Source organism: Diabrotica undecimpunctata, chromosome 3 (genome assembly GCF_040954645.1).
Source record: "Diabrotica undecimpunctata isolate CICGRU chromosome 3, icDiaUnde3, whole genome shotgun sequence".
In the NCBI taxonomy this organism is placed as follows: domain Eukaryota; kingdom Metazoa; phylum Arthropoda; class Insecta; order Coleoptera; family Chrysomelidae; genus Diabrotica; species Diabrotica undecimpunctata.
The window spans coordinates 52,133,452-52,147,689 of NC_092805.1; the positions used below are offsets into that span (position 1 = coordinate 52,133,452).

A 14,238-nucleotide genomic window follows, 5' to 3' on the forward strand; every position below is an offset into this window, starting at 1 on the left:
AAAGAAAAAGAAACGCTAGAGAACGTGGTACAGACAGACATAATACCAGCACTATTCAATAAGATTTATATGACACAGGTAAAATACCATCGGACTGGCTAAAATTAACATTCGTAACAATACCAAAAAAATCCAATGCCTCATACTGCGATGATTATCGAATATTAAGCATGGTGTCTTATGTCCTTAAAACTTTTCTCAGAATCATTTATACACGAATTTACAAGAAGTGTGAGTGTCAGATAAGTGACACTCAATTCGGATTTCGAAATGACTTGGGAACACGAGGAGCTCTTTTTGCCTTAAATGTGTTAACACAACGATCCAGAGACAGTAATGTAGATATATATGCATATTTTATTGATTATCGAAAAGCATTTGACTGCGTTGATGATCGAAATTCTGAGAACAATAAGAACAATGAGAAATGATGAGAACAACTGGAATTGACAAACAAGACTTGCGAATTATCTCATAACTACATTGGCACCAAACGGCAACAATTGAAATAGAGCACACAACATCCGAAGATATACGAACCCGACGTAAAGTGCGAGAAGGTTGCGTCTTATTACCAGTATTATTTACTCTGTATTCGGAATCTACATTCAGAAAAGTATTAGACGAGGTTAAAGGTGAAATCAAGATAAACGGAACCAGTATGGACAACATCAGGTACGCTGATGAGACCGTCCTTATAGCAAGCAACGCACATGAGCTACAAAATATAATAAATGCGGTAGTTCGTCATAGCTAAATGTTTTGTTTAATCTAAATGTGTCCAAAACTAAAATAATTCTAGTATTTTCAAAGATACCAACAAACGTACATTTGTACGCCAAGTAACAAATAATAGAACAGGTAACTTCCATAAAATATTTGGGGGCAAATATCAACAGTCAGTATAACCCAAAAAAGAAAAGATCAGTTGGAAGATGCCAGAACTCTTGGCTGAAAGACCTGAGCTTTTGCCGATGAGCCGGGACAAATCCTCTCTTCGCTTTATAGTAGAAGGTGTGGAGGTTGTACCGGTTAAATCGGTTAAGTATCTCGGAGTCTGGTTGTCGGAAGAACTGAGGTTCGGAGTACACATCCAAAAGATGGTAGAGCAGCGAATCGAAATCTGGAGGCGTTGATACGGCTGATGCCAAACATTGGAGGCCAAGGTAACACCAAAAGAAAGGTGCTAAACGGAGTTTTCCCGTCAGTGGTAACCTACGCTGCCCCCGTGTGGTGTAGCGCACTGAACACTGCGAAATACGCCTAGCTGATGAAGACTTCGCAAAGGCAAATGCTCCTCAAAATATCTAGCGCATACAAGAGGGTTTCAAATGAGGCTCTGTATGTCATTGAAGCGGTGATCGTTTTGTTGTACAAAAAGTGAGCACGGGTATATGCGAGGAGGATGGATATACATAAATGCAAATTAGAGAAAAAGAACGATAGTGGAGTGGTAGACAGAATGGGCGAATGCTAACAGAAAGGCAAGGTGAGCGAAGGAGCCTATTCGCGATCTGAGGCCGTGGTGGGAATGTAATTTCAGGAAACTAGACTAGTTTCTGACGCAGTTTCTGACCGGACATTTTAGTTTTGTCACCTTCACCAATAGAGTAGGCAAATTTGCCTCGGCAGACTATACTGTTTGTGGGGTACCGGATGCTCTCACCCACATTTTTAAGTGACAGAGATGGGCAAATAATAGGGGGGATTTCGAGAGGTGAATGGGTTTCGAACTGAATAAAAGACATATGGTAAACATAATGTTGAGAGGAGAGAAAGAATGGAGAGAGGTACACTGATTGATTTCTAGGGTGATGATGAAGAAGGATCAGGAGGACCGAGGAGGAAATTGAACCAGGGATCTGAAATTTATGGTTATTATTATTAATTAGTTTATGACCTAAAGGAAATATTTATTGATTTACGATAATAGGTATGATTATTTGTAAGTTTTTAGTTTTTTATTTTAGTTGTTTATTGAGTAGCAAGACCACCTCTCTGGAACAATGGTTAAGGTTTTAGCCGGAACACGGTTAATCCGGCACTACTCTGGGGTTTTCTGGCCTAGTATCCGACTCGGCCGAAAGATGCCAGGGTGTCTTGCTCCATGACGTAAGATGTCTTAAAAAATTTTCTATATTTTCTAGATACCTTTTGGTCTCTTACTGCAATCTGGCAATACGGCAATTAAAAAAAAATTTGGAGAACAAAATGATTAATTTACATATTTAAAATGAATACTTAACCTTAAAAGGGTGTCAATAAAGTATAACACAGATTACAGTATTAACAAAGATGGGAAAATTAAAAAAAAAAGATTTTTTCCATTTAACAGGCCAGATGTTATGAACATTAAAAATACATAAATGGGTGGGGTGGACAAAATGGACCAGCTTTATCCTAGTATCAAATCTAATAAATGGACACTACGAATGATTTTCCACTGTATTGGTTTTGTTTTTATAAACAGTTGGATTAAATATAACACAAAATTGGAAAATAAAAATGTACCTTCAAAAGATATAATGTTGTTTTGTTAAAGAGTGCAATTGATTTATCCAATGTTTAGATCCATTATCCACTGAAATGGACATTCGTGTAAAGTAAAAAATTATATAAAATTCAGTTGACTTCTTTATACCCAAATTCGCTAAAATTAAACAAGGATTTTTCGGCGATAAAAATAAATTGATTGGGTTAAAAATAAAACAGAAATAATTATTATAATCATTAAAAATTTTTACCATGTAAATGAAGTTTACAGTATGTATTTTATTTAAATTTTACTTATTTTGAATGAGGTTCGTTGGGCCCTGATAACGTTAGCTCCCTTTACAATATTTTGCAATGCTTTAAATATATACTAAATGATGTGATAATAAATAATTATTATAATTATCTAGATAAAATATGTAACTTAAGAAAGGAAAATTTAGAATTCGAGTGAAGAGTAAACTTTCTGGAAAGTAAAATAAAAATATTGTAATCAAAGCCTACGATTGGGACAGGACAATGAATAAAGATAATAAATTGAATATAAATGTAAAAGTAAAGAAAAGATAAAGAGCTTATTATAGAGAATAAAAATATACTAAGAGGAACGTAGTAAAAAATACAAGAAGCAGCCGACCTAATACTAGCAAGAAATAGACAAAAAAGACTAAGTCTGGTATGATGAAGATTGTAAGAGATCAGATCACAAGGAAAAACAATATGGAAAATAAAGAAGATATACTGAAAAAAGACGGAAAGAAGACTAAAAAAAGGTTGAAAATCGAGAAAGATATGTAGACAGAAAAAAGGTCACACCAAAATAATATATAGATTAAGGAGAAAAAGGTACAATTAATAAAAACTTGAAATGATGGACTAAAACTACTAGGTGATGTAAAAGTAAAATAAAACTAAAAAAGGTTGCAAAAAAAATCACTGAAATAATACATGAAGTGTGGATCAAAGAACAAATACTCAAGCAGCAAAAAGAAGCTACCCTATTCCTGATACATAGAAAAGAAGACTAGACAAAATGTAAAAATTACAGATAAATATTATAGCAAGATACAATGTATGAAGTTTTGGCCATATCCGTGTCGATAACAAATAAAATTAAAAATCAAAGCTGAAAAAAATCTGGGCGAATATCAAACAGGATAAAGAACAAACGGATGAAATTTCCACAAAAAATCCTCCTCCTTTATCCTTTATCCTTCGTAAGGATGTGGTGACGTTATGCTATTTGGCAAATGGTTGCTATCCATTCTTCTCTCTTCTGGACGCGGTGTGCTGCCTCAGAGACAGAGTAACCGGTAGCGCACTTTATTTGGTCTGACCATCGGAGTGGCGATCTTCCTCGAATTCTTTTACCATCTACCTTGCCTTCAACCACCAACCTCTCCATGCCTTCCATTCGTCTGGTAATGTGTCCAAAGTACCTCAATATATTTTGGTTGATGATTGTGGTAAGCCTAGTATTGATGTCGATTAATGTCAAATAAAATATATTGGGTAACAATATTGAGACATTTGTGCGATGTGCTGTCCAGGGTATGTGCATCATTTTACGGTCGGACATTCTAAGTCGGACTTTTTAATGGTCCAAGTTTCTGACGCATAGGTGGCGATAGGAAAGATAAGCGTTCGTACTAGGCGCAGTTTCGTGTTGTAGTGGCCATTGTAAGGCGTCGAGGTATCTCTTCTTAGCATCCACCATTGTTTGTGATAACAGAACCTAAGTAATTGAAACGGCTTACCACTTCAAACCCCGCTACGTTTCGTATTTCCGGCTGGGAAATACGAAACAGAAAATAATAAGATGCAAAAAAGATAAGATAAATAAATGCATAATGAGTGACACTAAAAGTAAAAATAATAGGATATATTATATCGGACAGTTTTAACATCAACAGAGACCTACGAGAACGTGACTATAGATCAACTAAATTATTCAATTTAAATAGAAGAATCAACACTAATTGTTAAATATATCATATAAATATTAATGCGTAGGATATGCGGATGATCTTGTTCTAATTACAAGAAGAACGGCTGAATTAAAAGACATTATTAATAGATTAGAGACGAAAGCCAGGGAGTATGGATAAGAAATACATGAGGAAAAAATAAAATATATTGGGGTAACTTTGACTCATTTAAGATAATTATTTAAAATATATAACTTAAGAATTATATCAAGAAATCATAAAAACCTTGGCTAAATGTAGTAAGTATACTGTAGGTGTAGTAAAAATACGAATATATACAACTGTTATCCTACCTACGATGTTTTACGCAAGCGAGATCTGGATACTTCATAAATATATGAAGCTAAAATCAGATAAATGGAAACAATAGCAGAATGTAAGGGAGGTTACAAAGAAGAGAACACCTGGTAAAGCAGAACCAATAACGAATTAATTTAAATATAATGAACAACTAAAACTAGGGACACTTTCTAAAATTCAAAGATTAAGATAACTCGGCTACATAGCTAGAATGAAATGAGAAAGAGTTCCTAAAGAATTAATAAACGCTGAGGCTGATATAAAAAGGGGATGTACCAAAATAAAATAGATGTAGTCCGTAAAAAAATTGATGGTAAAACACTATGAAACAGAGTTAGAGTGTAAAGAACTAGAAAGATCATGAGAATGCACTTCCAACAATTTATTTATAATCAGTTAAATTTTAATTTTGACTTTAGGTAACATTATTGAATTATTTAAGATTAATATAGTAATAAAGATAAAAAATGAAGTTACCAGTCTTAAGCTTACTGAATCTCGCAGGTAAATGAATTTACAGGTTAAACACTCACGCAAACAACGTGAATAGATATGGCCTTGAGGTCAAAATGACAGAACAGCAAGGCAAAATACCAACCTCTAATACAATAGAGCGATACATTCATAGAATGTGATAAATTTGGTTGACAACTTGTCGTTAAAAAGCCAAAAAATAAAAGGAAAAGGTGGTTAAGATCACCATTTTCGCCCCAGTGATTGGTTTGTTAACAAAGAACAAAGCATGAGAGGTCAATCCAAAATATCATATATTATAATATTTATGATGTCACTGGTTAGCCAGCCAACAAGTGAAGATTAATTCAACTTCCACAACCTTGGACTGTGGAATTTGAATTAATCTTCACCTGTTGGCTGGCTAACCAGTGACATCATAAATATTATAATATATGATATTTTGGATTGACCTCGCATGCTTTGTTCTTTGTTAACAAATCAATCACTGGGGGGAAAATGGTGATCTTAACCACCATTTCCTTTCATTTTTTGGCTTTTTAACGACAAGTTGTCAACCAAATTTATCACATTCTATGAATGTATCGCTCTATTGTATTAGAGGTTGGTATTTTGCCTTGCTGTTGTGTCATTTTGACCTCAAGGCCATATCTATTCACGTTTTTTGCGTGGGTGTTTAACCTGTAAATTCATTTACCTGCGAGATTCAGTAAGCTTAACACTCGTAACTTCATTTTTTATCTTTATTACTATATTAATCTTAAATAATTCAATAATGTTACCTAAAGTCAAAATTTAAATTTAACTGATTATAAATAAACTGTTGGAAGTGCATTCTCATGATCACTATAACTAGCTTCAATTAATTGTTTTTTACAACTTTAACTCTAAATGTCCAGTTTCGTAAGCTTTTTCATATTTTTAACATCATTGACTGCTACATGTTTTTGTAAGGTAACACACATTTTTTAACTTCTCTATGGATGTTTGGTTTCATATTATTCTTTTTAGATGAACTGATAATGCTTTCTGAGCAGAAAGCGAAACTTTTATTTCTCCACTTTGACCGAAAAACCCACCACTCTTCGAGTGTACCTTAGTTTATATATATATATATTTATATATATATATATATATATATATATATATATATATATATATATATATATATATATATATATATGTATATATATATATATATATATATATATATATATATATGTATGTATATGTATATGTAAGTAAAATGTAATGGCATGTCTCGTACAGGAAAATTCGTAACTCGTACGTATTGTTCGTCTTCAGTAGGCTGCAGCCAAATTAGGAAAGGAGCATGTCGGGTAGGCGACGTGTAACGATAGAGAGAGATGATCGATTCATTCATCGAATCTGCACGCGACATAAGTTGAGCTTCAACAATCCTTGAGGAATGTACGAGGTGTCACTGTCACTCAGTGGGCAGTTGGAAGAAGACTTAAGGCTGCCACTTTGATTCCCAGACGAGCTAACACAGGGCACAAATTTAACTCACGTCAGAAACAAGCTCGACTTCAGTTTGCCCATGAACAGGTCAATTGGGACCTTGGCCAATGGAGTAAAGTTTTATTCTCTATTGGGGGTCAAATGTGCTTGTGTAACAAATGACAAGACACGTTTATTGGAGGCGGAAAACGATTGGCTCAGTATTGCAGTGTCAAAACAGTCAACTGTGGAGGTGATTCATGTATGTTTTGGGATGGTATATCTTTAGAAGGAAAAACAAACCTTGTGTTCGTGCCCGGTGATGGTCGCAAAAGTGATTTGACAGCGGATCGTTACATTACGAATATTCTCTAAAACCATTTTGTCCTTACGCTTGCTACATAGGCGACAGCTTCATGCTAATACATGATAACACTCAAAATCACACAGCGCGGATTACGAAAGATTACCTATCCAACACCAATATAACAACAATTGATTGGCTTTCATTGTGTCCGGATATTAATCCCATCGAGGATCTTTGGGATGAACTTAAACGTAGGGTTCGGTTCCGTAATCCAGTACCAGCGACAGTGGCGGGCTAAAAACTTCATTAGATGAAGAGTGAGAACCAATTCCTCTGGAATCAGTCAGAAACTTTATATGTAAGGTCGTTAAAAAATCGCATGGAAAGTGTAATACAATGCAGAGAAGGAAATACTCAGTATTAATTTTGTTTTTTTATGTGAATTTACTTTTATATTTATTACATAATGACTTTTATTCGTAACATGTTTTCTCACATACAATTATTAAGTTATCTTTGTTATGTTCTTTACTTACTAACTTTATAAGTATTGGTGTCAGTGCAATAAAAATTTCTTCTTTTCACGATATTTTACTTTTAATTTTACATTATATGTGGATATACATTAGCTAAACAGCATAATAAAGAAATATATCTTATTTTTCTTTTGGGTCGATTTTTTTACTAGCAAGTGTACATATAGACTTTGAGTTTATATTGGGTTTGTTCCGGCTGTATCATCTACTTTATTAATTTAATGAAAATGAAAAACTAAAAATACGTACCAGAAGATGTATCGCATATGTACAAATAAATCCAACAACCATCGTGCCGATGACTCCTACCAGGAGTCCGGCACTCATAAATGCCCTTGGAACTGCTAACAATCCGCTCCCAAGGGATCCTTTTAGAATATGTATTAAAGCCCCAGTATATCTAAATATAGAAATGATATGCTAAACACTGTTTATAAAAAAAGAAGATTTATACTAACGTGTTTGGATGCTGCAGGGTTCTGTGATCGTATGGATTGTAGGGTTGATCTAGGTTACTTTCCACACTAACTTGAGTTGATAATTGATTTTGGTCATTTTTGGTTAGTGTTGTCCTAAAAATAAGACGAGAAATTAAATGTTTTGGTATTTAAAAAATACTTAACAGTATTATACATTTTAGTTATTGCTTTTTTACCCATGTCCATTTTGAAATAAATTAATAGTAGTTATTCTTTGTTTTATATTGTACTGATCTTTATGCCTTGATTTCTTTGGGAATATATTTATATTTTCTGATAGATTCCCATATCGGTCCAACTCTGTTTTAAAAACAATAAATCCAAAAAGGGTTTTGCTTATTTGCGACACTTTTAAAAGTAATGTTTAACTAAGGACCCCACACTGCCTTTATTGGGTCCTAATCCACTCAATCTTAATTACTAAATATTCGATTAGAATGTTCTAATCAATCTATCTAGTTTAAGTGAGCATTAGTTTGATGTAAATATTTTTCTTTAAAAATAAAGATTTTGTTCACGTTGTAATTAGGTTAAGCTGTTTATTAAAAGTTTACTGTTATATATACATTTTTTTGATTAATGCTGTCAATGTCAAATACTTTTTTAATATGTATATTATATTATATTATGTGGACTGTTTCTCTCTTGGAGTTCAGCTGAATTCCAAGAAAGAATACATTCAACGTATATTAATTCAGTTGTTCAAACCTTTTAATACTTTCAACAAAATAATTATGGCTTATCTCCAGTTTTCTTTGAATTTGTGGTCTAAAATTTAGATAAATCTTTGTAACTATGTTTGGTCTTTCTAAGTTTTGTTATTTTGTGTATCATGTATAGGTAGGGTCGGGTAAAATGGTCCCCTTGGGTAAAATAGTCCCCCATCACATTTCTCATATTTGTCATAAAACCGCCTTTTAGCTTTCTTTATTACATTCAGTACTACTAGTGCCACTTTTGTACGAAACTGTGAAAATATGCGAAGCATTATAGGCTAGTTTTAATAAAGCCTATAAAAACACATGTACAATTGCTAATTTCGTACTTACAAAAGTTGTGTTTTTAGGCGTTTTAATTAAATAAAGTAGGTAGATTTTTTTAATGTAGGTTTAAAATTTTTCTGTTTACATTATGTATGTTTCTCTAATTATCAGAAGTTCCTCATGTAAATTAGTTTTTATATTTAATCAGATTTTGAGGTAAAATGGTCCCTCCATGTTGAGGCAAAATGACTCCGGGGACCATTTTACCCTTGCTTAGCCTACCAAATAAAGTTTTGAGTTATACAGGAATATTTTTTATAATAACTAAATATAGGTATATCACCTTAGAAATATTGGTTGCTGCTCTTAAGGACTTAAAAAATAGAGCCGAAAATCATAATGTGTTGGTAAGTGAATTAAATGTAGACTACATTATTCGTAAGGGAGATGTCAGAACATTATCGGTACTTTCTTTTAGGCAACAGATTATTCGAAAAGCCTTGGTCGATTTACTACAACATTGCCCAAAGAGTTGCCCTATTTGGCATGGCTAAGAAAACCATTTATGAAATAGCCTACGAGCTTGCGGAGAGGAACGTAATAAACACAAGTTTTCTAAAAACAAAAAGTCAGCTGGAACGGCTTGGTTTAAAGATTTTCTAAAGAGACATTCAGAGATTTTTTTTAGAACTCCTGAGGCTACCTACTTCCCTTTTAGATGAATAACAAAATAAAAATAACATCAATAATATGAGAATATATAATATGGATGAGTCTGGTACCTAGGCGGTCTCTAGCAAGCTGCCCAAAATTTTAGCATATAAAGGACAGAAACAGGTTGGTTTTTTAACGAGCACTGAAAGGAGATCATATGTCATCATTGTTCTCTGTGTAAATGCTGCAGGTCAATTTATTCCTCCAGAATATTCCCTCGCGAACGAAGAAATGAAGCAAGGCGTCCCATATGGAACACTTTCTCTTTACAACTAATAAATTTGACACCTTCATTCTGTTCTTTAATCATTTTTAACAACATACACCATGCTCAGTTGAAGATAGGGTCCTAATGGTGTATTTTAATGAGAAAGTTATTTTATGGCTTAAAACAAACCCTGGAAAAGTAGTAACTCTGTACAATGTAGCTAGCTTGTTTGGAAAATCAGATTGAACAGCGGCCACTCATAACAATGGACTCAGTGGATTCCAGACAACATGCATCTGCCCTTTTAATTTGAAGATGTTCCCAAATTATAAATTTAAACCATTATGTACAACTGATCGACCTATAGTGGAAAATAAAACCGTTGATCCTACTCATGAACCAAGAACTACTTCTCCACAAAGAGATACTTCTTTGCTTCTAAGTTCTTTACCTATAAGTAAAAGAAAAATACAAAGAGATACCTTTTCGCTTTAAAGTTCTTTACTTATAAGGAAAAGAAAAAATCGTTATACATCTTCATTAGACAAGTAAGAGGAATGATAAGTAAATAGACGATCTTAGGATGATATCACCTTTTTGGAAACAGTTCGAGGGGATTATCAGAAAATAAAACTTTATCCACTGCAGCTTCAAATCCGGAAGTCGGTGTTTCAAACAATAAAGTTTGCATAACAAACTCTGCAATTGGTAATTCAATACAAATTTTGCGAAGTTAGCACCGCCTGCATATTTTGCTCGGTATTATTCAGTACATCGCAGACGAAGGAGGTTTGGATTAGGTGCACTTTGTGCAATAAATGATGCCATCTATTGTATGCAGGTGTAACTGCATCTGTACAAAAGAACTATGGGGTTCATTTTACCTCATAGACGGGGTCATTTTACCCTAACCATTGTGGAAGACGGCCCCTTTAGAGCTTTTCAAAAATAATCTTAGTTTTCTTTTAATTGCATATTTAAATATATTTTTTTCACAGAAATATGTCCTGCTATAATATGTCCCTCTTATTGCTTGATTAAAGTTTACTTCATTATTTCGTTTTTTGTTATTTTTAGTTTAACAAATTTTTTAGGTCAGGTTAGTTTTTGATCATCATTCTTGATCCTATAACCCTTTGTACAAAAAATAAGTCTTAATTTATTGCAAAATCAGTTTTTATTCCTTTTTATTATTGGCTTTTGTTTGTAAGTCTCCTATTATCTCCTAATTATTGCTTTTACGTTTTTCTCTCATACTTAGATTGTCCTAGATACATATAAAGGATTGGCTCTCAAAAGCCTTAATATTTGACAATATTTATTGGAATTTGTGAAAATGCCAAAACAGGTCTACTTTTACTTCAAAGATGACATCTTTTAATGATATAGATATCTGTCATTTATCTATCCCATCCTTCCAGTAGAAGAAATCTTTATTTTATAGTAGGGAATTTACTGTGGCATATTATGAAACAGATATTTCGCTGGAGAATTTAGGCATACATGTTTTTTTTCTTCATCTTAACTTTATTTTTTTTAAAAAGTATCAGTTTAATCAACTCTTACACCTCTTAATAACTAAACTTAACGCCTATATTTTGCTTGTGTCATTTTTAAATTTTTCCCGTTTTGTCAAAAACTACATTGAAACGAAATTTTGCAACATTAATAGCAAACTTTACTGAATGTAAGGTAAATAAAATCAAATAAATTTTAAATTGAAAAAAATTACAGTTCAAAACAGTACTTATCAGCTATAATTATTTAATAAAATGTTCAAAATGGTATCCACCAATACGTATATCACAAATCACATCCACCGGTTTAATATATAACAAATCAGCGCAAATCCTTGCCTATGCCTATAATATGAAAATTGTTGGGATAACGGAACACGCTATACGAGAGGCGTATGTAACACTAAAAGAATCGGATAGGTTTAATAATGAACAACAACAAATGAAGTACATACAAATAAGCACGCGACCACAAATCCTACGTCTACATGTTACAGACAATGAGATCATCGAAGCAGTTAACGATTTTGTATATCTGGGAGCGATCATTAACACTGAAAATTACACTACTGCATAGATAAATCGCGAAATATATAATATAAAATTTGAATATAAAACACAATAAAATACCGGAAGAATTAAGAACTAGGTAACTAATTCTACTATGCAAAAAAGGATATAAATAACGGTCAGAAAGCTACAGAGGTATAAACTTGTTAAATACTACAATTAAAATTTTACAATTAATGACAAAAATGTTCCAATTAAAATTTTACAAGAATTAATTAATTAGAGAAAATTTATCAGATGAACAGATGCAATGTTCGTCATAAAGAAAATGACTGAAAAATCTCTAGAGTATAATAGAGCAACATTTCTATATCTGATTGACTTAAAGAAAGCATTTGACAGAGTAAGACTCAAAAATGTAATCCATCTTCTGTATAATAAAGAAGTTCTCCTAGATACCATGAAAATTATTAAAAACATCTACCAAAACAACAAAATGGAAGTCAGTATAGATAGACAACTTACAGAACCTATACCCATAGGTAGCGGAATAAGGCAAGTGGACTCATTGTGTCCTATGCCCTTTAATTTAATCATGAATGAATTTATCAAGTATGAACAAAGGAAGGGGATACAGAATGGAAAACACAGAAGTAAAAATATTCTAAATATTAAGTTTATATGTGATTGAGCCACAATTACTGGTTATAATAAAAGTCATATTTTCAATATGTTTGACGTTTCGATTTCCACTCTGGAAATTGTTTTCATATACAAATTCTGAAAAAATGTACAACCAAAGCTTTTGTTATTGGTTGTGTCAAATCAAAATTGACATGCTGAAAAACTGTATACTAATTGTACGAACTGTATCGAGCAAAAAATAGATTTTGTGTTTATGTGTCTTATGTCTTGCATATTTATATGTTATGTTGTAGAGGATGTTTTTCGACCTCCTATTGCTCCGCTATTGTTGGTATATTCTTGTTGTTGACTTCTTCTTCTAGTATTGTCAACCAAAGCCTAATAGATTCTGCTGATGGTTTTACTACACATTTTTCTTCGTTGAGTAGGATGAGAGCTGCTTCTTCGACCTTTTTCCTTTTTATGTCTGTTTCTTTCATGATTATTGATGCATCGTTCCATTGTGATCTGTGTTCGTCGAGCCATGCATGCTTACATATGTGGGATTTATCGAAATCTTTGTTCTTAATGTATATTTCACGTTTGTTTATCCTGACACTTAATGGTCTTGCGTTTTCTCCCACGTAGAAATGGTTGCCTTCACAGGGTATTTTATAGATGTAGTTTTTTATCTTTCTTGTGTGTTAATATTGTTCTGAAGCTATTTTCTTGTGGCATTTTAAATTAATTACTATTTAAATGGGAATAAGCCACAATTAAAGGTTAAAATACGTTTATTGACGTTTACGTTATACGTTTATTGACTGACCAGAGTTACTCTAGCTATGTTGACTATAAATAGAAACTATCCATAAAAAATAAATAATTTGATAAAAAAGTTATTGAAATATTTATTTTTCTAAAATTATGTTAGTCAATTTGATTTAAAAAAAAATATTTCGTCTAAACACAAAAACGGAAGTACAATCCTAAACACCTTTCGCCTCTTGAAAATCATACTTAATGATCATTATACGAAATTTTTTCATGCAAATTTAAAAATTCAGGACCAAAGAATTGGATCAATTTTGTCCTTCACAAACGTAAACTGCTAGAACCGCCACTGTTAATTGTTTGTTACTTATAAACTGTTAATTTGTGCAAGTAGCATAACAAATTCAAGTAAAATTTTAATTATTTTAATGTTTTGTTCTTCATATCTATTTACATTTTTTTTATTCATTTTTAAATTGTTTGTGGAGATATCATTGACCATGACACACTTTGTAGGAAATGCAGTGTATGTTGTATTTATTTCCGAGTCAATTGCTAAGGTAAACAAGTATAATAGTCTATATTTTATATTTACTTACATTTTACTTCTGCCAAATGACAATATCGCTGCTATCTCCTAATATAGCTAAGCACTGCATTTGTTTTAATAATTGTAGCATAATTAATAACCGATGACAAGGATATAATGAAAAATGGAGAGAACATTTTGAACAACTGTTAAACGAAGAGCCAGAAAAAGTAAAGGAAAATAAAAACAACGTAATTTGCAGAACAGAGGAACACAATAAAGAAACAGAAGCTATACAGGAAAAAGAACTGGAGAAAGCAATAGGAAAGATAAAGACGGAA

General features: G+C 32.5%; 1 protein-coding gene across 7 annotated transcripts in view; it reads right to left on the minus strand.

Moving 5' to 3' along the window:
- LOC140436798 (proton-coupled amino acid transporter-like protein pathetic) overlaps positions 1-14,238 on the minus strand; it is a 195,062-nt gene that overhangs the window by 49,655 nt on the left and 131,169 nt on the right. For 6 of the 7 annotated variants that reach the window (XM_072525892.1, XM_072525896.1, XM_072525894.1 and 3 more), the window contains exons 3-4: positions 8,018-8,131; positions 7,809-7,959 (exon numbers count right to left, since the gene is read on the minus strand). In XM_072525892.1, the coding sequence (XP_072381993.1) occupies positions 7,809-7,959; positions 8,018-8,131 (265 nt within the window). Of the gene's footprint in view, positions 1-7,808; positions 7,960-8,017; positions 8,132-8,192; positions 8,592-14,238 lie in introns of those variants that run through there. The other variant, XM_072525897.1, reaches the window with a different exon arrangement.